This window comes from Heterodontus francisci, chromosome 3, assembly GCF_036365525.1.
Source record: "Heterodontus francisci isolate sHetFra1 chromosome 3, sHetFra1.hap1, whole genome shotgun sequence".
Classification (NCBI taxonomy): Eukaryota; Metazoa; Chordata; class Chondrichthyes; order Heterodontiformes; family Heterodontidae; genus Heterodontus; species Heterodontus francisci.
This window is the reverse complement of record NC_090373.1, coordinates 211,200,264-211,226,337: the sequence shown is the minus strand read 5'-3', so window position 1 is coordinate 211,226,337 and position 26,074 is coordinate 211,200,264. Positions and strand designations below refer to the sequence as shown.

The 26,074-nt window shown below is 54.3% G+C and overlaps 1 protein-coding gene across 3 annotated transcripts in view; it reads right to left on the bottom strand.

The window, feature by feature from the left end:
- The window catches only part of klhdc3 (kelch domain containing 3), a 317,322-nt gene that overhangs the window by 230,175 nt on the left and 61,073 nt on the right, over positions 1–26,074 (bottom strand). For all 3 annotated transcript variants that reach the window (XM_068028321.1, XM_068028320.1, XM_068028322.1), the window contains 2 exons: positions 16,326–16,539; positions 14,131–14,217 (listed from right to left, as the gene is read on the bottom strand). In XM_068028321.1, the coding sequence (XP_067884422.1) occupies positions 14,131–14,217; positions 16,326–16,539 (301 nt within the window). The remainder of the gene's footprint in view (positions 1–14,130; positions 14,218–16,325; positions 16,540–26,074) is intronic.

The window sequence follows — 26,074 nt, the reverse complement described above, 5'->3', positions numbered from 1 at the left end:
TCACCTACCTCCCCAATCTCCCACTCAACCCAGGACAGTATTCACTACCTCCCCAATCTCCCACTCGACCCAGGACAGTACTCACTAACTCCCCAATCTCCCACTCTACCCAGGACAGTACTCACCTACTTCCCCAATCTCCCACTCTACCCAGGACAGCACTCACCTACCTCCCCAATCTCCCACTCTATCTAGGACAGTACTCACTACCTCCCCAATCTCCCACCCTACCCAGGACAGTACTCACTAACTCCCCAATCTCCCACTCTACCCAGGACAGTACTCACTAACTCCCCAATCTCCCACTCTACCCAGGACAGCACTCACCTACCTCCCCAATCTCCCACTCTACCCAGGACAGGACTCACCTACCTCCCCAATCTCCCACTCTACCCAGGACAGTACTCACCACCTCCCCAATCTCCCACTCTACCCAGGACAGCACTCACCTACCTCCCCAATCTCCCACTCTACCCAGGACAGTACTCACTAACTCCCCAATCTCCCACTCTACCCAGGACAGCACTCACCTACCTCCCCAATCTCCCACTCTACCCAGGACGGTACTCACTAACTCCCCAATCTCCCACTCTACCCAGGACAGCACTCACCTACCTCCCCAATCTCCCACTCTACCCAGGACAGCACTCACCTACCTCCCCAATCTCCCACTCTACCCAGGACAGCACTCACCTACCTCCCCAATCTCCCACACTACCCAGGACAGCACTCACCTACCTCCCCAATCTCCCACTCGACCCAGGACAGCACTCACCTACCTCCCCAATCTCCCACTCGACCCAGGACAGCACTCACCTACCTCCCCAATCTCCCACTCTACCCAGGACAGTACTCACCTACCTCCCCAATCTCCCACTCTACCCAGGACAGTACTCACCTACTTCCCCAATCTCCCACTCTACCCAGGACAGTACTCACCTACTTCCCCAATCTCCCACTCTACCCAGGACAGTACTCACTAACTCCCCAATCTCCCACTCTACCCAGGACAGTGCTCACCTACTTCCCCAATCTCCCACTCTACCCAGGACAGTACTCACTAACTCCCCAATCTCCCACTCTATGCAGGCCAGCACTCACCCACCTCCCCAATCTTCCACTCTACCCAGGACAGTACTCACTACCTCCCCAATCTCCCACTCTACCCAGGACAGCACTCACCTACCTCCCCAATCTCCCACTCTACCCAGGACAGGACTCACCTACTTCTCCAATCTCCCACTCTACCCAGGACAGTATTCACCTACTTCCCCAATCTCCCACTCTACCCAGGACAGTACTCACTAACTCCCCAATCTCCCACTCCACCCAATACAGCACTCACCCACCTCCCCAATCTTCCACTCTACCCAGGACAGTACTCACTACCTCCCCAATCTCCCACTCTACCCAGGACAGCACTCACCTACCTCCCCAATCTCCCACTCTACCCAGGACAGGACTCACCTACTTCCTCAATCTCCCACTCTACCCAGGACAGTACTCAGTAACTCCCCAATCTCCCACTCTACCCAGGACAGCACTCACCTACCTCCCCAATCTCCCACTCTACCCAGGACAGCACTCACCTACCTCCCCAATCTCCCACTCTACCCAGGACAGTACTCACTACCTCCCCAATCTCCCACTCTACCCAGGACAGTACTCACTAACTCCCCAATCTCCCACTCTACCCAGGACAGTACTCACCTACTTCCCCAATCTCCCACTCTACCCAGGACAGCACTCACCTACCTCCCCAATCTCCCACCCTATCTACGACAGTACTCACTACCTCCCCAATCTCCCACTCTACCCAGGACAGTACTCACTAACTCCCCAATCTCCCACTCTACCCAGGACAGTACTCACTAACTCCCCAATCTCCCACTCTACCCAGGACAGCACTCACCTACCTCCCCAATCTCCCACTCTACCCAGTACAGCAATCACCCACCTCCCCAATCTTCCACTCTACCCAGGACAGTACTCACTACCTCCCCAATCTCCCACTCTACCCAGGACAGCACTCGCCTACCTCCCCAATCTCCCACTCGACCCAGGACAGCTCTCACCTACCTCCCCAATCTCCCACTCTACCCAGGACAGCACTCACCTACCTCCCCAATCTCCCACTCTACCCAGGACAGTATTCACCTACTTCCCCAATCTCCCACTCTACCCAGGACAGTACTCACTAACTCCCCAATCTCCCACTCTACCCAGTACAGCACTCACCCACCTCCCCAATCTTCCACTCTACCCAGGACAGTACTCACTACCTCCCCAATCTCCCACTCTACCCAGGACAGCACTCACCTACCTCCCCAATCTCCCACTCTACCCAGGACAGGACTCACCTACTTCCCCAATCTCCCACTCTACCCAGGACAGTACTCACTAACTCCCCAATCTCCCACTCTACCCAGGACAGCACTCACCTACCTCCCCAATCTCCCACTCTACCCAGGACAGTACTCACTACCTCCCCAATCTCCCACTCTACCCAGGACAGTACTCACTAACTCCCCAATCTCCCACTCTACCCAGGACAGTACTCACCTACTTCCCCAATCTCCCACTCTACCCAGGACAGCACTCACCTACCTCCCCAATCTCCCACTCTACCCAGGACAGTACTCACTACCTCCCCAATCTCCCACTCTACCCAGGACAGTACTCACTAACTCCCCAATCTCCCACTCTACCCAGGACAGTACTCACCTACTTCCCCAATCTCCCACTCTCCCCAGGACAGTACTCACTAACTCCCCAATCTCCCACTCTACCCAGGACAGCACTAACCTACCTCCCCAATCTCCCACTCTACCCAGGACGGTACTCACTAACTCCCCAATCTCCCACTCTACCCAGGACAGCACTCACCTACTTCCCCAATCTCCCACTCTACCCAGGACAGCACTCACCTACCTCCCAAATCTCCCACTCTACCCAAGACAGTACTCACCTACCTCCCCAATCTCCCACTCTACCCAGGACAGTACTCACTAACTCCCCAATCTCCCACTCTACCCAGGACAGTACTCACTAACTCCCCAATCTCCCACTCTACCCAGGACAGTACTCACGAACTCCCCAATCTCCCACTCTACCCAGGACAGTACTCACTAACTCCCCAATCTCCCACTCTACCCAGGACAGTACTCACTAACTCCCCAATCTCCCACTCTACCCAGGACAGCACTCACCTACTTCCCCAATCTCCCACTCTACCCAGGACAGTACTCACTAACTCCCCAATCTCCCACTCTACCCAGGACAGCACTCACCTACCTCCCCAATCTCCCACTCTACCCAGGACAGTACTCATTAACTCCCCAATCTCCCACTCTACCCAGGACAGCACTCACCTACCTCCCCAATCTCCCACTCTACCCAGGGCAGCACTCACCTACCTCCCCAATCTCCCACTCTACCCAGGACAGTACTCACTAACTCCCCAATCTCACACTCTACCCAGGACAGTACTCACCCACCTCCCCAATCTTCCACTCCACCCAGGACAGTACTCACTACCTCCCCAATCTCCCACTCTACCCAGGACAGCACTCACCTACCTCCCCAATCTCCCACTCTACCCAGGACAGCACTCACCTACCTCCCCAATCTCCCACTCTACCCAGGACAGCACTCACCTACCTCCCCAATCTCCCACTCTACCCAGGACAGTACTCACCTACCTCCCCAATCTCCCACTCTACCCAGGACAGTACTCACTAACTCCCCAATCTCCCACTCTACCCAGGACAGTACTCACCTACTTCCCCAATCTCCCACTCTACCCAGGACAGCACTCACCTACCTCCCCAATCTCCCACTCTACCCAGGACAGTATTCACCTACTTCCCCAATCTCCCACTCTACCCAGGACAGTACTCACTAACTCCCCAATCTCCCACTCTACCCAATACAGCACTCACCCACCTCCCCAATCTTCCACTCTACCCAGGACAGTACTCACTACCTCCCCAATCTCCCACTCTACCCAGGACAGCACTCACCTACCTCCCCAAACTCCCACTCTACCCAGGACAGGACTCACCTACTTCCCCAATCTCCCACTCTACCCAGGACAGTACTCAGTAACTCCCCAATCTCCCACTCTACCCAGGACAGCACTCACCTACCTCCCCAATCTCCCACTCTACCCAGGACAGCACTCACCTACCTCCCCAATCTCCCACTCTACCCAGGACAGTACTCACTAACTCCCCAATCTCCCACTCTACCCAGGACAGTACTCACCTACTTCCCCAATCTCCCACTCTACCCAGGACAGCACTCACCTACCTCCCCAATCTCCCACTCTTTCTAGGACAGTACTCACTACCTCCCCAATCTCCCACTCTACCCAGGACAGTACTCACTAACTCCCCAATCTCCCACTCTATCCAGGCCAGCACTCACCCACCTCCCCAATCTTCCACTCTACCCAGGACAGTACTCACTACCTCCCCAATCTCCCACTCTACCCAGGACAGCACTCACCTACCTCCCCAATCTCCCACTCTACCCAGGACAGGACTCACCTACTTCCCCAATCTCCCACTCTACCCAGGACAGTACTCACTAACTCCCCAATCTCCCACTCTACCCAGGACAGCACTCACCTACCTCCCCAATCTCCCACTCTACCCAGGACAGTACTCACCTACTTCCCCAATCTCCCACTCTACCCAGGACAGCACTCACCTACCTCCCCAATCTCCCACTCTACCCAGGACAGTACACACTAACTCCCCAATCTCCCACTCTACCCAGGACAGTACTCACCTACTTCCCCAATCTCCCACTCTACCCAGGACAGCACTCACCTACCTCCCCAATCTCCCACTCTACCCAGGACAGTACTCACTAACTCCCCAATCTCCCACTCTACCCAGGACAGTACTCACTAACTCCCCAATCTCCCACTCTATCCAGGCCAGCACTCAGTACCTTGAGTTTTGTGATGAGGTAACCGAGAGGGGAGAGGGTTAAGGATGATAATGTTCTTGATGTGATGAACATGGACTTCCAAAAGGCATCTGATGAAGTGCCACAGAACAGGCTTGTCAGTAGAGTTAGAGCCATGGAATAAAAGGGACAGTGGCAGCATGGATACGAACTGGCTGAGTGACAGGAAACAGACAGTATTTATTTATTTATTTATTTAGATATACAGCACTGAAACAGGCACTTCGGCCCACCGAGTCTGTGCCGACCAAGAACCACCCATTTATATTAACCCGACAGGAATCCCGTATTCCCTACCACCTACCTACACTAGGGGCAATTTACAATGGCCAATTTACCCATCACCTGCAAATCTTGGGCGGTGGGAGGAAACCGGAGCACCCGGTGAAAACCCACGCGGTCACATGCAGAACTTGCAAACTCCGCACAGGCAGTACCCTGAATTGAAACCGGGTCTCTGGAGCTGTGAGGCAGCGGTGCTAACCACTGCGCCACTGTGTTAAATTTTTTTTTATTCATTCATGCGATGCGGGCGTCGCTGACCAGGCCAGCATTTATTGCTGATCCCCAATTGCCCTTGAGAAGGTGGTGGTGAGCTGCCTTCTTGAACCACTGCAGTCCATGTGGGGTAGGTACACCCACAGTGCTGTTAGGAAGGGAGTTCCAGGATTTTGACCCAGCGATAGTGAAGGAACGGTGATATAGTTCCAAGTCAGGATGGTGTGTGATTTGGAGGAGAACTTGCAGGTGGTGATGTTCTCATGTATTTGCTGCCCTTGTCCTTCTAGTTGGTAGAGGTCGCGGGATTGGAAGGTGCTGTCTGAGGAGTCTTGGTGCATTGCTGCAGTGCATCTTGTAGATGGTACACACTGCTGCCACTGTGCGTCGGTGGTGGAGTGAGTGAATGTTTGTAGATGGGGTGCCAATCAAGCGGGCTGCTTTGTCCTGGATGGTGTCGAGCTTCTTGAGTGTTGTTGGAGCTGCACCCATCCAGGCAAGTGGAGAGTATTCCATCACACTCCTGACTTGTGCCTTGTGGATGGTGGACAGGCTTTGGGGAGTCAGGAGGTGAGTTACTCGCCTCAGGATTCCTAACCTCTGACCTGCTCCCGTAGCCACGGTATTTATATGGCTACTCCAGTTCAGTTTCTGGTCAATGGTAACCCCTAGGATGTTGATAGTGGGGGATTCAGCATGGTAATGCTGTTGAATGTCAAAGGGAGATGGTTAGATTCTCTCTTGTTGGAGATGGTCATTGCCTGGCACTTGTGTGGCGCGAATGTTACTCGCCACTTATTGGCCCAAGCCTGGATATTGTCCAGGTCTTGCTGCATTTCTACATGGACTGTTTCAGTATCTGAGGAGTCATGAATGGTGCTGGACATTGTACAATCATCAGCGAACATCCCCACTTCTGACCTTATGATAGAAGGAAGGTCATTGATGAAACAGCTGAAGATGGTTGGGCCTAGGACACTACCCTGAGGAACTCCTGCAGTGATGTCCTGGAGCTCAGATGATTGACATCCAACAACCACAACCATCTTCCTTTGTGCTAAGTATGACTCCAGCCAGCAGAGTTTTCCTCCTGATTCCCATTGACCTCAGTTTTGCTAGGGCTCCTTGATGCCATACTCAGTCAAATGTTGCCTTGATGTCAAGGGCAGTCACTCTCACCTCACCTCTCGAGTTCAGGCTTTTTGTCCATGCTTGAACCAAGGCTGTAATGAGGTCAGGAGCTGAGCGGCCCTGGCGGAACCCAAACTGAATGTCACTGAGCAGGTTATTGCTAAGCAAGTGCCGCTTAATGGATGACACCTTCCATCACTTTATTGATGATAGAGAGCAGGCTGATGGGGCGGTAATTGGCCGGGTAGGATTTGTCCTGCTTTGTGTGTACAGGACATACCTGGGCAATTTTCCACATTGCAGGGTAAATGCCAGTGTTGTAGCTGTACTGGAACAGCTTGGCGAGGGGCGCGGCAAGTTCTGGAGCACAGGTCTTCAGTACTATTGTCGGAATATTGTCAGGGCCCATAGCCTTTGCAGTATCCAGTGCCTTCAGTCATTTCTTGATATCACGTGGAGTGAATCGAATTGGCTGAAGTCTGGCATCTGTGATGCTGGGGACTTCAGGAGGAGGCCGAGATGGATCATCAACTCGGCACTTCTGGCTGAAGACTGTTGCAAATGCTTCAGCCTTATCTTTTGCACTGATGTGCTGGGCTCCCCCATCATTGAGGATGGGGATATGTGTTGAGCCACCTCCTCCAGTTAGTTGTTTAATTGTCCACCACCATTCACGGATGGATGTGGCAGGACTGCAGAGCTTAGATCTGATCCGTTGGTTATGGGATCACTTAGCTCTGTCTATCGCATGCTGCTTACGCAGTTTGGCATGCAGATAGTCCTGTGTTGTAGCTTCACCAGGTTGACACCTCATTTTGAGGTATGCCTGGTGCTGCTCCTGGCATGCCCTCCTGCACTCTTCATTGAACCAGGGTTGGTCTCCTGGCTTGATGGTAATGGTAGAGTGGGGGATTTGCCGGGCCATGAGGTTACAGATTGTGGTTGAGTACAATTCTGCTGCTGCTGATGGCCCACAGCACCTCATGGATGCCCAGTTTTGCATTGCTAGATCTGTTCGAAATCTATCACATTGAGCACGGTGATAGTGATACACAACACGATGGAGGGTATCTTCAATGTGAAGGCGGGAGTTCCTCTCCACAAGGACTGTGCAGTGGTCACTCCTACCAATACTGTCATGGACAGAAGCATCTGCGGCAGGCAGATTGGTGAGGACGAGGTCAACTATGTTTTTCCCTCGTGTTGGTTCCCCCACCACCTACCGCAGACCTAGTCTAGCAGCTATGTCCTTTAGGACTCGGCCAGCTCGGTCAGTAGTGGTGCTACCGAGTCATTCTTGGTGATGGACATTGAGGTCCCCCACCCAGAGTACATTTTGTGTCCTTGCCACCCTCAGTGCTTCCTCCAAGTGGTGTTCAACATGGTGCAGTACTGAGTCATCAGCTGAGGGAGGGTGGTAGGTGGTAATCAGTAGGAGGTTACCTTGCCCATGTTTGACCTGATGCCATGATACTTCATGGGGTCCAGAGTCGACGTTGAGGACTCCCAGGGCAACTCCCTCCCTACTGTATACCACTGTGCCACCACCTCTGGTGGGTCTGTCCTGCCGGTGGGACAGGACATACCCAGGGATAGTGATTGCAGTGTCTGGGACATTGTCTGCAAGGTATGATTCCGTGAGTATGACTATGTCAGGCTGTTGCTTGACTCGTCTGTGGGACAGCTCTCCCCACTTTGGCACGAGCCCCCAGATTTTAGTCAGGAGGACTTTGCAGGGTCGACAGGGCTGGGTTTGCCGTTGTCATTTCCGGTGCCTAGGTTGATGCCGGGTGGTCCGTCCGGTTTCATTCCTTCTTATTAACTTTGTCGCGGTTAGGTACAACTGAGTGGCTTGCTCGGCCATTTCAGAGGGCATGTAAGAGTTAACCACATTGCTGTGGGGCTGGAGTCACATGTCGGCCAGACCAGGTAAGGACAGCAGATTTCCTTCCCTGAAGGACATTAGTGACCCAGATGGGTTTTTACAACAATCGACAATGGTTTCATGGCCATCAGTGGTTAGCACTGCAGCCTCACAGCTCCAGCGACCCGGGTTCAATCCTGGGTACTGCCTGTGTGGAGGTTGCAAGTTCTCCCTGTGTCTGCGTGGGTTTCCTCCCACATGCCAAAGACTTGCAGGTTGATAGGTAAATTGGCCATTATAAATTGCCCCTAGTATAGGTAGGTGGTAGGGAAATATAGGGACAGGTGGGGATTTGGTAGGAATATGGAATTAGTATAGGATTAGTATAAATGGGTGGTTGATGGTTGGCACAGACTCGATGGGCCGAAGGGCCTGTTTCAGTGCTGTATCTCTAAGCTAAACTAAACTAAAAACTAAACATTAGACTCGCTTTTAATTCCAGATTTATTAATTAAATTCAAATTCCATCTTCTGATGTGGTGGGATTCGAACCCAGTGTATTTCTCTGGGTCTCTGGGTTACTAGTCCAGTGATAATACCACTATGCCACCGCCTACTGCTGGAAATGCTGGAAATACTCAACAGGTCTGGCAGCATCTGTGGAGCAAGAAACAGAGTTAATGTTTCAGACCTAGAAACTATTAGAAATGTAACAGGTTTTCAGCAAATAAAGTGGGGGTGGAGCAAGAGATAACAAAAGGCAAGGTATTAATAGGACAGAGGGTCACAGAGAATAACTGACCAGAAGGTCATGGAGCAAAGGCTAACGCTTTGCCAATCGTGTGCCAAAAGACAAAGTGTTAGTCCAGAGAGGGTGTTAACTGACAGAAAACTGAACAGCCTGGTCCCAAGCACAAATATGAGAAAAAACAGTGGGTAGGCACAGTAGAAACAAACTAAAATAAAATAAACAAAAAATAACTAAAAATAAAAAAAGGGGGGCCCGTCATTCTCTGAAATTATTTAACTCAATGTTCAGTCCGGCAGGCTGTAGTGTGCCTAATCGGTAAATGAGATGCTGTTCCTCGAGCTTGCGTTGATGTTCACTGGAACACTGCAGCAATCCCAGGACAGAGATGTGAGCATGAGAGCAGGGGGGGGGGGGGTGGCGGTTGGCTGCGGGAAAGTGCTGAAATGGCCAGCAACCGGAAGCTCGGGGTCATAATTTCGGACTGAGCGGAGGTGTTCTGCAAAGCAGTCACCCAGTCTGCATTTGGTCTCTCCAATGTAGAGGAGACCACATTGTGAGCAGCGAATACACTAAACTACATTGAAAGAAGTACAAGTAAATCGCTGCTTCACCTGAAAGGAGTGTTTGGGGCCTTGGATAGTGAGGAGAGAGGAGGTAAATGGGCAGGTATTACACCTCCTGCGATTGCAGGGGAAGGTGCCCTGGGAAGGGGACGAGGTGTCGGAGCTGATGGGAGGAGTGGACCAGGGTGTCACAGAGGGAACGATCCCTTCGGAATGCTGACAGGGGAAGGTGCGTTTGGTAGTGGCATCATGCTGGTCGTGGCGGAAATGGCGGAGGATGATCCTTTGGATGGGGAGGCTGGTGGGGAGGAAAGTGAGGTCAAGGGGAACCCTGACGCGGTTCTGGGAGGGAGGGGAAGGGGTGAGAGAAGAGGTGAGGGAAATGGGCCGGACAACCACAGTGGGGGCCGGGGGGGGGAATCCTCGGTTGAGGAAAAAGGAAGACATATCAGAAGCGCTGTAGTGGAAGGTATCAGAGCAGATGCGTCGGAGACGGAGAAGCTGGGAGAATGGAATGGAGTCCTTACAGGAGGCAGGGTGTGAAGAAGTGTAGTCGAGGTAGCTGTGGGAGTCAGTGGGTTTATAATGGATATTAGTAGACAGCTTATCCCCAGAGATGGAGACAGTAAGTCAAGGAAGGGAAGGGAAGTGTTGGAGATGGACCATGTAAAGGTGAGAGAAGGGTGGAAATTAGAAGCAAAGTTAATAAAGTTTTCCTGTTCGGGGCGGGAGCAGGAAACAGCACCGAAACAGTCATCAATGTACCGGAAAAAGAGTTAAAAGAGTTGGGGGAGGGGGCCTGAGTAGGACTGGAACAAGGAATGTTCGACATATCCCACAAAAAGACAGGCATAACTAGGACCCATGCGGGTACCCATAGCTACACCTTTTATTTGAAGGAAGTGAGTGGAGTTGAAGGAGAAGTTGTTCAATGTAAGAACAAGTTCAGCCAGGCAGAGGGGGGTGCTGGTAGATGGGGACTGGTTGGGCCTCTGTTCAAGGAAGAAGCTGAGAGCCCTCAGACCGTCCTGGTGGGGGATGGAGGTGGAGAGAGACTGGACGTCCAAAGTGAAGAGGTGGCGGTTCGGGCCAGGAAACTGGAAATTGTCAAAATGACGTAGGGAGTCAGAAGAGTCACGGATGTGGGTGGGAAGAGACTGGACCAGGGAGAAAAGATAGAGTCAAGATAGGTATACTGTATTCACTGCTCACAATGTGGTCTCCTCTACACTGGGGAGATGAAACGCAGATTGCATGATCGCTTTGTGGAACACCTCCGCTCAGTCCGCAAGCAGGACCCCGAGCTTCCGGTTGCTTGCCGTTTCAACACTCCCCCCTGCTCTCACGCTCACATCTCTGTCCTGGGATTGCTGCAGTGTTCCAGTGAACATCAACGCAAGCTCGAGGAACAGCATCTCATTTACCGATTAGGCACACTACAGCCTGCCGGACTGAACAGTGAGTTCAGTAATTTCAGAGCATGACGGGCCCCCCATTTTATTTTTTGTTTATTTTATTTTAGTTTGTTTCTACTGTGCCTACCCACTGTTTTTTCTCATGTTGTGCTTGCGGCCAGGCTGTTAATTTTTCTGTCAATTAACACCCTCTCTGCACTAAAGCTGTCTTTCAGCACACCATTAACATACTGTTTGCCTTTGCTCCATGACCTTCTGGTCAGTTATTCTCTGTGACCCTCTGTCCTATCAACACCCCTTTTGTTATCTCTTGCCCCACCCCCGCTTTATTTGCTTAAAACCTGTTACATTTCTAACCTTTGCCAGTTCTGATGAAAGGTCACTGACCTGAAACGTTAACTCAGCTTCTCTCTCCACAGATGCTGCCAGACCTGCTGAGTATTTCCAGCATCTGAAGTATTTTGTTTTTATACAAGACAGTAGTGGTGAATGGTTTTTTAGACTGGAGGAAGACATACAGTGGGGTTCCCCAGGAGTTGGTGTTAGGACCCGTTTCTCTTGACATATATTAGTGACCAGATTTGGGTGTACAGGGCATAATTTCAAAATTTGGAAATATTGTGAACTGTGAGGAGGATAGTAATAAACTTCAAGAGGACACAGACAGGCTGGTGGAATGGGCAAACAAGTGACAGATGAAATTTAATGAAGAGAAGCATGAAGTGACTCATTTTGAGGAGAAGCAATATAAAATAAAGGATATAATTCTAAAAGGGGTGCAGTAGCAGAGGGACCTGGGGTGCATGTGCACAAATCACTGAAAGTAGGACGACAGGTTGAGAAAGTGGTTAGTAAGGCATATCCTGGGGTATATATATATATATTTATTTTATTTAGAGATACAGCACTGAAACAGGCCCTTCGGCCCACCGAGTCTGTGCCGACCATCAACCACCCATTTATACTAATCCTACACTAATTCCATATTCCTACCACATCCCCACCTGTCCCTATATTTCCCTACCACCTACCTATACTAGGAGCAATTTATAATGGCCATTTTACCTATCAACCTGCAAGTCTTTTGGTGGTGGGAGGAAACCGGAGTACACAGCGAAAACCCATGCAGACACAGGGAGAACTTGCAAACTCCACACAGGCAGTACCCAGAATTGAACCCGGGTCGCTGGAGCTGTGAGGCTGCGGTGCTAATAGAGAGACAGACAGACAGACATACAGAGAGAACACAAAAGTAAGCAAGTTCTGATAAATCAATATAAAACACTGGTTCGGCCTCAACTGGAGTATTGTGTCTAGTTCTGCGCACCACACTTTAGGAAGGAAGTTTGTGTTATAGAGAGGGTGCAGAAAAATTCCCAAAATGGTTCCAGGGATTAGGGACTTCAGTTATGTGGATAGACTGGAGAAGTTGGGGCTCCTCTCCTTCGAGAAAAGGAGATTAAGAGGAGATTTGATAGAGATGTTCAAAATCATGAGGGGTCTGGACAGAGGAGATAGGGAGAAACTGTTCCCATTGGGGAAAAATTGAGAATCAGAGGTAACCGATTGAAAGTAATTGATGAAAGCAGCAATAGTGACATGAGGAAAAACATTTTCACACAGTGAGTGGTTAGGATCTGGAATGCACTGCCTGAGAGTGTATTGGAGGCAGATTCAATCATGGCTTTCAAAAGGGAATTGGATAATTATATGAAGAGAAAAAATTTGCAGGGCTACAAGATAAAGACCAGGGAGTGGGACGAGGCGAGTTACTCTTCCAGAGAGACGACATGGACATGGTGGGCTGAATGGCCTTCTTCTGTGCTGTAACCATTCTGATAGAATAGCAAGTATGATCTGTTCCTCAGAGAGCAAGCCCAGTCTGAACAGTTTCTTGTTGCACTCTGGGTCTGTCGAAGCCTATAAAACATCTGTGTTCTCTTCTTGTCCCCTACCCCCCCCCCCCCACCCCATATTACCCTGGAAATTCTAATGAAGTTATGATTAATCAGAAGACAATGCTGCCTCTCCCACATCAACCGACTGATCAACATTGCCACCTGTTGGACATTTCACAGACTGCAACAAGATAAAACTTTCCTTTGAACTCGGAGATGAAGAAGCGGAGATTTAACTTCCATCCAGTGTCCAAGTGGAATGTGAAGAACAGCCAACAGAACGACAAGGTGAATCATTCTGTCCAGACCCCCTACTGTCCATCCCGGACCCCGGGAGGGCATTCCCCCCACATTCGGCCCGGGGCCGTGGGCAGCATTTCCCCCTACAGTCGGCCCCGGGCCGAGGGGGCATTCCCCCTACAGTCGGCCCCGGTCAAGGCTGGAGTCCCCCTCCAGTCGGTGCCGGACCTGGCGGCATTCCCTTTACAGTCGGGGCTGGGTGGGACTCCCCCTACAGTCCATGTGGGACTGGGTGGGATTCTCCCTATAGTTAGCACCGGTCTGCATGGGATTCTCCCTACAGTTGGTTCTGGTCCGGGCAGATTCTGCCTACAGTCGGTCCCAGTCTGGTGGGATTCTGCCTATAATCAGCACCAGTCCACGCGGGATTCTCCCTACAGTCGGTCCCAGTCTGGTGGGATTCACCCTACAGTCGGGATCGGGCGGGATTCTCCCTACAGTCGGTCCCAGTCTGGTGGGATTCACCCTACAGTCGGGATCGGGCGGGATTCTCCCTACAGTTAGCGCCAGTCCGCACGGGAAGTCGGTGCTGGTGCAGGTGGGATTCTCCATATAGAAATGTCGGCCTTTCCCTGAAATGAACTGAAGGCAAGGATTCCGAGTGTAAAGCACCGTTAGATGATATGTGCTTTACATCAATAATAAATTTATAAACAAGACTCAAATGCAAACTTGGGAGTGTCGAACAGTTAAAGATGAAATGTGACACAATGTGACAGGTGATCCGACTCACCTGGATTGTACTTCCACAGGTCATTAAAGTGCCGGTCTAGTCTTGCATTGTAACCACCGAATATGTACAGTTCACTATTGTAGGTAACTGGAGGAAAGAAGGGGAGAGGTTAGAAGGGAAGAGTGCTGGCAGGCAGCATGATGGACTCAGAGCTTTCTTTATGCCCAGCCTCCCAAAGGGGTGGATCTCCCACTAGGGCCTCAGTGACAACACTATAATCGGCCTCAGCACCAGCCAAAAGGCTGGAGCAGGGGGTTCTGGGCTGACAATTGACTCGAGTCCCGGACTACCTGGGTCTGGGAGGATTAGCTATCCCGACGAAACGTGGTCAGCACAGTAGTGATGCCCTCCTCAACTGGTGTACAACTGACACTCATTGTCCAAGCTGACACCTGAATAATGGACATGGAAAGGAGACAAAGGAGATGTACTGGCAGAGGGGTAGCAGTAAAGAGACAGAGGAGACATACCACTACAGGTTAGTGCCTTCCGAAGTGGCAATTTAACAACAAATATATTTATTTGGTCGTGATGTGGGTGTCACTGGCCAGGCCAGCATTTATTGCCCATTCCTAATTGCCCTTGAGAAGGTGGTGGTGAGCTGCCTTCTTGAACCGCTGCAGTCCATGTGGGGTAGGTATACCCACAGTAGAAGCCTGCTACCCGACCCAAACCCAACAGGACCCAACGTGTCGCGTTCGGGTCGGGCTGAACACACAGGGTCAGTGCTGTGCTGGTAGGTATCAAAAAAAAAAAAAAAACTTACCTGAGCTGGGAGTCCGGGACGAAACTGAGTCTGCGCAGTGAGCGAGTGATGTCACTATGACATCATCACACATGCGCGGCAGCTTCATGGAGGTTCCGAGTCAGAAGTATACGGATGGCCGGGTCGGGCTTGGGGCAAAAGTGGAAGGACTCGGGCCGGGTCGGGCTCGGGTCCACAGTGGTTCGGTCGGGTTTGTTTTCCCAACCTAAAGTAGGCCTCTAACCCACAGTGCTGTTAGGAAGGGAGTTCCAGGATTTTGACCCAATGACAGTGAAGGAACGGCGATATAGTTCCAAGTCAGGATGGTGTGTGGCTTGGAGGAAAACTTGCAGGTGGTGATGTTCCCATGCGTCTGCTGTCTAAGGAGCCTTGGTGCGTTGCTGCAGTGCATCTTGTAGATGATACACACTGCTGCCACTGTACGTCGGTGGTGGAGGGAGTGAATGTTTGTGGTTGGGGTGCCAATCAAGCGGGCTGCTTTGTCCTGGACGGTGTCGAGCTTCTTGAGTGTTGTTGGAGCTGCACCCATCCAGGCAAGTGGAGAGTATTCCATCACACTCCTGACTTGTGCCTTGTGCACAGGCTTTGGGGAGTCAGGAGGCGAGTTACTCACTGCAGAATTCCCAGCTTCTGACTTACGCTTGTAGCCACAGTGTCGATAAAAGAAATACTTGCATTTCTCCAGCATCTCTCAGGAATTCAAAACAGACTATGTGCTGAACAGCCAATGCAGCCCTATTGAAGTGTAGTCTCTGTTGTAATGTAGAAAACCTAGCAACCAGTTTGTAAACAGCAAGATCCCACAACAGTAACATGGTCTGACCCTCCGATGGCATGGCACTCCCTCAGCACAGACCCTCCGACGGCGTGGCACTCCCTCAGCACGGACCCTCCGACGGCGTGGCACTCCCTCAGCACGGACCCTCCGACGGCGTGGCACTCCCTCAGCACGGACCCTCCGACGGCGTGGCACTCCCTCAGCACGGACCCTCCGACGGCGTGGCACTCCCTCAGCACGGACCCTCCGACGGCGTGGCACTCCCTCAGCACGGACCCTCCGACGGCGTGGCACTCCCTCAGCACGGACCCTCCGACGGCGTGGCACTCCCTCAGCACAGACCCTCCGACACAGGGAGCACTTACTCTTGAGCCAAAGCGGACACCAGTTTACAGCTGCTCTGTGTGCAACTTCTGGTTAGTTGTGACCCTCAGGACGCTGATGGTATTAACTTGCCTTACTCTGCTGCCATTGGAGAAATGGGGAGGTTTCTCTCGTTGCAGAGGGTCTTAAACCTCGCACAGACATTGCCTAAGGGTTACACGCCACTAGCAAAGAACCGTTAAAACTCCTGACAATTTAAACACACAGGGTGAACAGACAAGGCACTGTCAGGTGACTGATTAACACCATTCCCGAGAATTTACTTACATGCCGAATGGCTGCGCCTACCCTCAGGGAGGAGCTGTGAGGTGGGAGAGTCCAGCCAATGATTGGTCTCCGTGTCGAATACTTTGATGCGGTTGCAATAGATCTCGTTGTTGGAATGGAATGGGCCAAAACGATCAGCTCGGCCCCCAAACACATACATCCGGCTGCCCATCACTGTGGCAGAGTGGAAGTCCCGCCATCGGGCTGGGTTACCCTGTGAGGGAAAGGGGGTGGGGAGGGGGCAGCAGAGAGACAGGGTGGGGGAGAAGAGAGAGGGGGCAAATTTTGAGTTCAGTGAAGTGAAAAGGACAATGTGAGGGATGTGGAATAAACTAACTGGGAATCAAACACTCCCAGGGCAGGTACAGCACGAGGTTAGATACAGAGTAAAGCTCCCTCTACACTGTCCTCATCAAACACTCCCAGGGCAGGTACAGCACGAGGTTAGATACAGAGTAAAACTCCCTCTACACTGTCCCCATCAAAAAAGAAAACGGGGTTAGATACAGAGTAAAGCTCCCTCTACACTGTCCCCATCAAACTCTCCCAGGACAGGTACAGTACGAGGTTAGATACAGAGTAAAGCTCCCTCTACACTGTCCCCATCAAACACTCCCAGGACAGGTACAGCACGGAGTTAGATACAGAGTAAAGCTCCCTCTGCACTGTCCCCATCAAACACTCCCAGGACAGGTACAGCACGGGGTTAGATACAGAGTAAAGCTCCCTCTACACTGTCCCATCAAACACTCCCAGGACAGGTACAGTACGGGGTTAGATACAGAGTAAAGCTCCCTCTACACTGTCCCATCAAACACTCCCAGGACAGGTACAGCACGGGGTTAGATACAGAGTAAAGCTCCCTCTACACTGTCCCCATCAAACACTCCCAGGACAGGTACAGTACGGGGTTAGATACAGAGTAAAGCTCTCTCTACACTGTAGAAAAAAAAAACGGGGTTAGATACAGAGAAAAAAAAAACGGGGATTGGCTTCTCTGTGATTGGGAATACTGAGTGCCGAGTGCCTCAACGAGGTGCAGTTGACAGTGCTGCAGTCAGTTGCTGGAGGTGCTGCTGGAGAGGGAATGCTGAGGAGAAACTGCAAAAACTTTCAACATTTGCTGCAGAGGAAAGACTTTTGGAATAAGTCTGTATTTGGAGGTGGGTGTTGAGCACCAGACTCTTATTTCATTTGGACTGTTGTGGGAGGTGGAAGAGGCCAGAAGAACAAGGGGTGGGGGCGATACAATTCTGCAGGGAGCTGTGCAGTTGCACGAAAGTTGCAGGGAAGTTCCCTCCCCACCCCAATTGCCCAGCCTGGGTCAGCTGAAGCTGCCTGGCTAATATACAGAAGGGGATAAATAGTGCCTGGGCAGCTTCAGCTGACCCAGGTGAAAACGCCTCCCCCAACCAGAAGACCAAGTGTGCTGGCAGAGACTGTTTCAAGTGTGCTGTGTGCACCACCTCCAGAAAGGAAAAGAAAGTCATCCCTTACAGCCTGTCTTTCCCTCTCCTCTATTCCCTCAGCCTATCCCCTAACCTGTTGTTTGTTTGTTTGTTTTGTGCATCTTAAAGTTATTTTCAAGCCTACAATTTGGGGAGGGTTAGCTCTTAGACCCATGGCAAGCCCTTCATCACAGGTGGCGGGGCCCTCTACAACCTATGCAGCTGCAGCCTCTGTGGCTGCCCACGTGGCCCCGTCACCCTTGAAATTAATAACATCCAGCCATGGGGTGAAGAGCTATCCCCACCCCAACATGTCCATTGAGGCTTGTGTGAAGGCAATGGCCGAGGTTGTCGGCCCCTCGGCCAACGTTGCGGCCTCAAAGATGTATGGGAAGGCTGTGTTTTTTCGAAAGACCGAGCGGGCCGTGTCCCTGGCCCTGAGTAAGGGGCTCACTGTGGGGGGGACCTTCCTGCCAGTGGACCCTCTGGGGGCCACTGCGCAGCGGATAATGTTATCAAACGTCCCGCCCTTCATTCCCAGCGAGCTCCTCCTCCCCCACCTACACCATCTGGGGGAGGTGAGGTCAGGGATCACCCCAGTCCGGCTTGGTCTTCGGGAACACAGCCTCCAACATGTCTACTCCTTCCGCCGCCAGGTATTTATGCAACTGGCGCGGGAGGAGGATTTGGAAGGCCAATTTAATGTGGAGTTCCAGGGGACGGCCGACCGCGTCTTTTGGACCTCGGACGGGGCGCGGTGCCACGTCTGCAAAGGGGTGGGGCATGTTCGTAAGATATGCCCCAACCTCCCGGCCGCCAGCTCCACCTCTGCGGCCCAGAGTGGTTCCACACCACCTCCTCCCACTCCCCCCACACATCCAACAGACACCGCTCAGTCAGCTCTGGAGGCTGTGAAAACCACAGCCTCCAGCGGGGAGGGGAGTGCCCGTCCACGTGGAAGGAAGACGCGGAGGCAAAAGAAACATCAAGAGGCGCGTCCCCTGGACACATTGAAACAACCCGAGCCTAAGCCCAGCCCAAAGCCCGTTCTCACGGAATCCACCTGTCCCAGGGCTGGGCTCAGGCCCAGGGTGACTAAAAAGGAGGGTGCGGAAGCAGAGGCCTCTGATGACATGGAGGTCTCTCAGCCTCTGCGCTCTAGTGGGGAAAAGAGGAGAAGGCACCCCTCCACAGAGGTAACGAGGGGCCCTGAGGAGCAGGGCCCATTTGTTGGAGGGGAACTGTCTCCTGTTTCGGGTCCCCTACCGCCACCACCAAGGCTACAAAGTCCAGGCAGGAGCACCCTATTCCTCAGGATGGAGGGGAAGGGAAGGCCCCGGTACTTGAGGCCCCTCCTGAAGGAGTAAGTGGGGCCCTGCTTGTGGTGGGGGAGCCTGGGGACACCGCCCATTCTGCCACAGCTACTGGGTCGGGTGCCCTGAGTGAAGGGGAGGGTGAGGCCCCAGAGGGTCGGCCCTCCCAGCCAGAGTCCACCACCAACCACGAGACACCCGACCCGGTTATAACTGAGAATGCTGCCACATCTGCTGGGCTTGTGGGTGCTGGCGGAGCGGGAGATGGCCTCCTCTCTCCGCCTCCGGTCTCGGCTCTGTCTGGATTTCCGGAGTCGGGAACTTCTGTCTCCCCTGGACCACTCATTGGCCTGGGGACGGAGGTGGAGGGGGGTCCTGAACCGCTGGTGCCCACAGGCTCCAGTATCACAATAGAACCCAGAGAGGACTCCTCCGCCATCGATCCTGAGGGTGGGATCGTGATGGAGGCAGGACCAGCTGGCGCGGCCGGGACGTCCGCCCCACGGTGTGTGGTGGATGTGTCGGCCGCTGGCGGTGACGACCCGGAGGAGGATGGGGATTCGGTGTGTGGCACGGAGGATGACCTTGATTCCATCGCCAGTGAGGAGGTGGAGTCCCTCGTGCCTCCCACTGAATCTCCCCTTATCCTCACGACGGAACTCCGGGATTTCCTCGTGGCTTGCAGGGGTTGCCGCGATAAATTTCAGCTGGCCCTCGACCGCTGGTCGAATCTGGCGCTGATCATACAGTCCGTCCGTGCCGCCCTGAAGAAAGCGGGCAAGCGCGCGGGCGTGAAACTGGTTGAGAGGCGCCGTTTTAATGTGTTCCTCAATGGGTTGCTGGGGGAGTGGAAGGCCAGGTGCACTTCCACTCCCTCCTCACAGTGAGCTGTTGGTGACGGGTTTTAAGTACCTTTGACATGAAGATAACCATAGCCAGCCTCAACATCAACGGCAGCAGGGGGTCTCACCGCAGATTTCACAATCTCTCAGTCCTCAGGGAAGGGAGATACGCGGTGAGCTTTCTGCAGGAAACCCACACCGTTCCAGGAGACGAAGCCACCTGGAGTGGCAGGGTGGGGTCTACATGAGTCACCTCACCCCTATTTCTAGTGGGGTGGCTATCTTGTTGGCCCCGACTTTTCAGCCGGAGATCTTGGGGGTCAAGGAGCTAGTGCCGGGCCGCTTGCTCCACCTCGCCGTTCGCCTGGGTAGCGTGCCGCCCCACTTTGTGAACGTGTACGCACCCAAGCCCGGCGCGTTGCAAGCGCGCTTCTTTGAAGTGGTGTCCGCTCTCTTGAGCTCCATCGATAGCGGCGAGTGCATCATCCTCGGGGGGGATTATAACTGCACCCTCGAGGTGGGGGATCGCTCCGGTCCCCAGCGCGGCCAAGCGTCGATGGAGAAGTTGAGGGGACTGATCAGCTCCCTTAACTTGGTGGACGTCTGGCGGAATCTCCATCCCGACTCCAGCGCCTTCACGTGGAGGTCTGGAGGAGGAGGGTCGCGAATCGACCGCCTCTACTTTTCGCAGGCATACGTCTCGCGCGTCTCGGCGGCCTCCATGCGGCTGGTGCCGTGCTCGGACCACCGCCTGGTGTGGGCGGAGTTCACTCCGCTCCGCACGCGGGCGGGGTCCGCGTACTGGCACTTTAACAACCGGCTGCTGGAGGACGTGCGATTTCGGGACTCGTTCTGTCGATTCTGGGCCGACTGGAGAAGGAAGCAGGGGGGCTTCCCCTCCTTGAGGCTATGGTGGAATGTGGGCAAGACTCACATCCGCGTCTTCTGTCAGGAGTACGCGAAGGGGTCGACCAAGAGGCGGGAAGCCGAGATCGGGCGCCTTGAGGGGGAGGTGCTCGACTTGGAGTCCCGCCTCGGTCATGCCGTCGTGGACCCGGCCCTGTGGCAGGCGTACAAAGAGAAGAAGGGCGCGCTGAGGGACCTGCAGCTCATAGGGTCCCGAGGTGCGTACGTGAGGTCGCGGATCCAGATCCTGGAAGATTTGGACCGCGCCTCACCCTTCTTCTACTCGCTGGAAAAATGGCGGGTGGTCCGTAAGCAGCTCGTGGAGCTGCTGGCCGACGACGGATCTTCCATCACGGATCCGGAGGGAATGGGCCTCTTGGTCCGTACTTATTACAGTGCGTTGTTCTTTCCGGATCCGTCCAGCGAGGATGCGCGCAGAGTTTTGTGGGAGGACCTGCAGCAGGTCAGCCCGGAGGGTGCCGAAGGATTGGAGGCTCCGCTCACGTTGGCGGAGCTGACTGGCGCCCTCCACCAGCTCTCAAGGGGCAAATCCCCAGGGCTGGACGGGTTGACCGTGGAGTTCCTCAGGGCGTTCTGGGACGTCCTGGGGGACGATTACGTCCTGGGGGAAAGCCTGGCAACCGGGGAGATGCCCCTCTCGTGGCGCAGGGCGGTCATCGTCCTGCTGCCGAAGAGGGGCGATCTCCGCCTGCTTAAAAACTGGCGTCCGGTCTCCCTCCTCAGCACGGATTATAAGATCTTTGCCCGGGCTATGTCTACCCGCCTGGGCTCTGTGCTGGCCCACATGATCCACCCCGACCAGTCCTATACGGTCCCGGGCCGGTCCATCCAGAACAACATCCACCTGGTCCGGGACCTGGTCCATCTTTCCCAGAGGACTGGTCAGTCGGTCGCCTTTCTCTCCCTCGATTAGGAGAAGGCGTTCGACAGGGTGGATCATGAATACCTTTTCAGGACTCTGCGCGCTTTCGGACTCGGGCCGCATTTCGTGGCCCGGGTCCGACTTTTATACGCCGCCGCAGAGTGTCTAGTCAAAGTTAACGGGTCCTTGACGGCGCCCCTTCGCTTTGGGAGAGGAGTGTGTCAGGGATGCCCCATGTCCGGCCAATTGTATACCATCTGCGTGGAGCCCTTCCTGTGCCTGCTTCGCAGGAGGTTGACGGGATTGGCTCTGCGCGAGCCGGCCATGCGGGTCGTCCTCGCGGCTTACGCCGACGACGTGCTCCTCGCAATCACAGATCCCGTTGACTTGCGGAGGATGCGCGACTGCCAGCAGACCTTTTCTGCCGCGTCCTCCGCGAGGATCAATTGGGAGAAATGTTCCGGACTCCTGGTGGGTCAGTGGCGGGTGGACTCCCTGCCGGAGGAGATGACACCTTTTGCATGGAGCACCACGCACCTCCTCTATCTGGGAGTCCACCTTAGCCCCGCTGAGGAAGCCTGGCCGGCAAACTGGCAGGAGTTGGAGGCGAAAGTCACCGCTCGGCTGGGGCGCTGGACAGGACTGCTCCGAGTGCTTTCCTACAGGGGCCGAGCGCTGGTCATAAACCAACTGGTGGCCTCCATGCTGTGGTACCGGTTGGTCACTTTGGCCCCACCCCCTGTATTTGCCACCAAGATCCAGAAGAAACTCGTCGATTTCTTCTGGGGCAAGAGGAAACACTGGGTCTCTGCCGCGGTCCTGAGTCTCCCGATTGAGGAGGGCGGCCAGTCGCTGGTGTGCGTCCGCACCCAGGCTGCGACTCTCCGCCTTCGGACCCTGCAGAGATACCTGTACGTCGAGCGTCCTCCCAGATGGTGTGCGCTGGCGACGTATTTTTTCCGCCAGTGTCACTGCCTTCAAGACGACACGCAGCTCCCGGTGGAGTCCGTTAGCCGCGCCTCTCTGAGGGAGTTGCCTGTCTTTTACCGGGACCTATTCCGAGTCTGGAACATGGTCGCCTCCAGTCAGAGCGCTCCCCCGCTCGGCTGTCCGGGCGGCTGACTCCGGGGACGGTCCGGCGGACGGAGGAGTAGCCGAAACCCCCGGGACGCCCCTCACTGCAGGTGGCGAGGGGGCTCGGGAGTGCGGAGCGATCCCGGCCGAGCTGACCCCCGCTCGGCCGGAACTGCTCATCGGACCCAGGCCCCGAAACCCTCCTCGGGAGCCGGTCACGCACAACCCGAGCCGCCTCTTGGAAATGCCCTCCGTTCCATTCCAATCGGCGTGGAGGGGTTTCCTGTACGGGCTGCTCCTGCACACTCTCCACTTCCTCGCCCTCGTCAGCCAGCCGGACACGCCCTGGCGGTCCGCGTTGCCATCTGGCGGTGAGGAGAAACCCCAATGGAGGTCTCTCTACGCGGGAGTCTTCCCCCTTTACATCGGGGACCTGGGGTGGAGGGTGTTGCACAGGGCAGTCCCGTGCAATAGACTTTTAAGTAGGTTCACGGACTCCCAGGCTGCCTGTACTTTCTGCGGCCTGGACGAGTCCGTGTTCCACATATATACGGAGTGTGCGAGGTTGCAGCCCCTATTTGAGTATATGAAGGGGCTGCTCCTCAAATTCTGGCTGCACTTCAGTCCCACGCTCCTGATCTTTGGGCACCCGGTGCGGAGGGGCTTGGGCCGGGAGGAGGATCTCCTCGTCGGTCTGCTCCTGGGCCTGGCCAAGGTGGCAATTCACAGGTCCCGGTTGTGGGCCGTCGGGGGGGTCCGTCCTCCCGATTGCCTGCCCCTCCTCCGCGGTTACGTTCGCGCCCGGGTGTCCCTGGAGAAGGAGCATGCGGTGCCCACCGGTACGCTTGAGGCCTACCGCGACGGTGGGCACCGCAGGACTGGAGTGCATCGTTGACGCCGAGACTGGCATTATAATTTGAGTTTTTTTTTGCTTATTTATCTGGTTTTAATAAAGTTATTTTAAAACTGTAAATATGTCTATAAGGGGGGCCTGAGGAATAAAGGCCACCTAAAAAAAAAAATGGGGGTTCGATACAGAGTAAAGCTCCCTAAAGAAAATAAAACGGGGGTTAGATACAGAGTAAAGCTCCCTCTACACTGTCCATGCAAACACTCCCAGGACATTCAAGCCACTCCTCCCACTCCTGAGACAGGGAATTTGCTGAACAGAAAGAGTAGTCGGGCAGGGAATAGAGGCTCCAGCCAAATGCTGGGCCTGTAATCACAGTGCAGGAATGTTTGGTGAGGGAGAGAAGCAGACTTGAGCAAAGTACAGAAAGCGTGTGTGTGTGTCTGACTGCTCTGAGCAGCATTTCCAGTCCAGGACATTGAACAGGCACTGACATCTGGTGGTGCACACCAGTACTGCAGGTTAATTTGTTCAAGCTGCTCCCGCTGAACAGTAAAGTAAGAGAAAGTTCCCTATTCTCCAGCAAGACTGAAGCAGCAGTAAAACAGAGTGCTGCTGGGCTGTCTTGAAAAGAAACCAGTGTATGCTCTTTATACCACTGCTCAGTAACAGCAGCAATGCATTCCCCACAGTCCTCACCCTATCCTATTCCCACCAGGGTCTCTCTCACTCTCTCCACCCAGCTCCCACTCTCCACCAGGGTCTCTCTCTCTCTCCCTCCACCCTCTCCATTCCCCACCAGGGTCTCTCTCTCTCTCCCTCCACCCTCTCCATTCCCCACCAGGGTCTCTCTCTCTCCCCCTCCACCCTCTCCATTCCCCACCAGGGTCTCTCTCTCTCTCTCTCCCTCCACCCTCTCCATTCCCCACCAGGGTCTCCCTCTCTCTCTCCACCCAGCTCCCACTCTCCACCAGGGTCTCTCTCTCTCTCCCTCCACCCTCTCCATTCCCCACCAGGGTCTCTCTCTCTCTCCCTCCACCCTCTCCATTCCCCACCAGGGTCTCTCTCTCTCCCCCTCCACCCTCTCCATTCCCCACCAGGGTCTCTCTCTCTCTCTCCCTCCACCCTCTCCATTCCCCACCAGGGTCTCTCTCTCTCTCCCTGCACCCTCTCCATTCCCTACCAGGGTCTTTCTCTCTCTCCCTCCACCCTCTCCATTCCCTACCAGGGTCTCTCTCTCTCTCCCTGCACCCTCTCCATTCCCCACCAGGGTCTCTCTCTCTCTCTCCCTGCACCCTCTCCATTCCTACCAGGGTCTTTCTCTCTCTCCCTCCACCCTCTCCATTCCCCACCGGGGTCTCTCTCTCTCTCTCCCTCCACCCTCTCCATTCCCTACAGGGTCTTTCTCTCTCTCCCTCCACCCTCTCCATTCCCTACCAGGGTCTCTCTCTCTCTCTCCCTCCACCCTCTCCATTCCCCCACCAGGGTCTCTCTCTCTCTCCCTGCACCCTCTCCATTCCCACCAGGGTCTCTCTCTCTCTCTCCCTCCACCCTCTCCATTCCCCACCAGGGTCTCTCTCTCTCTCCCTGCACCCTCTCCATTCCCTACCAGGGTCTTTCTCTCTCTCCCTCCACCCTCTCCATTCCTACCAGGGTCTCTCTCTCTCTCTCCCTCCACCCTCTCCATTCCCCACCAGGGTCTCTCTCTCTCTCTCTCCCTCCACCCTCTCCATTCCCACCAGGGTCTCTCTCTCTCTCTCTCCTCCACCCTCTCCATTCCCTACCAGGGTCTCTCTCTCTCTCCCTCCACCCTCTCCATTCCCTACCAGGGTCTCTCTCTCTCTCCACCCAGCTCCCACTCTCCATCCTCTCCATTCCCCACCAGGGTCTCTCTCTCTCTCTCCCTCCACCCTCTCCATTCCCCACCAGGGTCTCTCTCTCTCTCTCTCCCTCCACCCTCTCCATTCCCCACCAGGGTCTCTCTCTCTCTCACCCTGCACCCTCTCCATTCCCTACCAGGGTCTTTCTCTCTCTCCCTCCACCCTCTCCATTCCCTACCAGGTCTCTCTCTCTCTCCACCCAGCTCCCACTTTCCACCCTCTCCATTCCCCACCAGGGTCTCTCCCTCCACCATCTCCATTCCCTACCAGGGTCTCTCTCTCTCTCCACCCAGCTCCCACTCTCCATCCTCTCCATTCCCACCAGGGTCTCTCCTCCACCATCTCCATTCCCCACCAGGGTCTCTCTCTCTCCTCCACCCTCTCATCCCCACCAGGGTCTCTCTCTCTCCCCCTCCACACTCTCCATTCCCCACCAGGGTCTCTCTCTCTCTCCCTCCACCCTCTCCATTCCCCACCAGGGTCTCGCTCTCTCTCCCTCCACACTCTCCATTCCCACCAGGGTCTCTCTCTCTCTCCCTCCACCATCTCCATA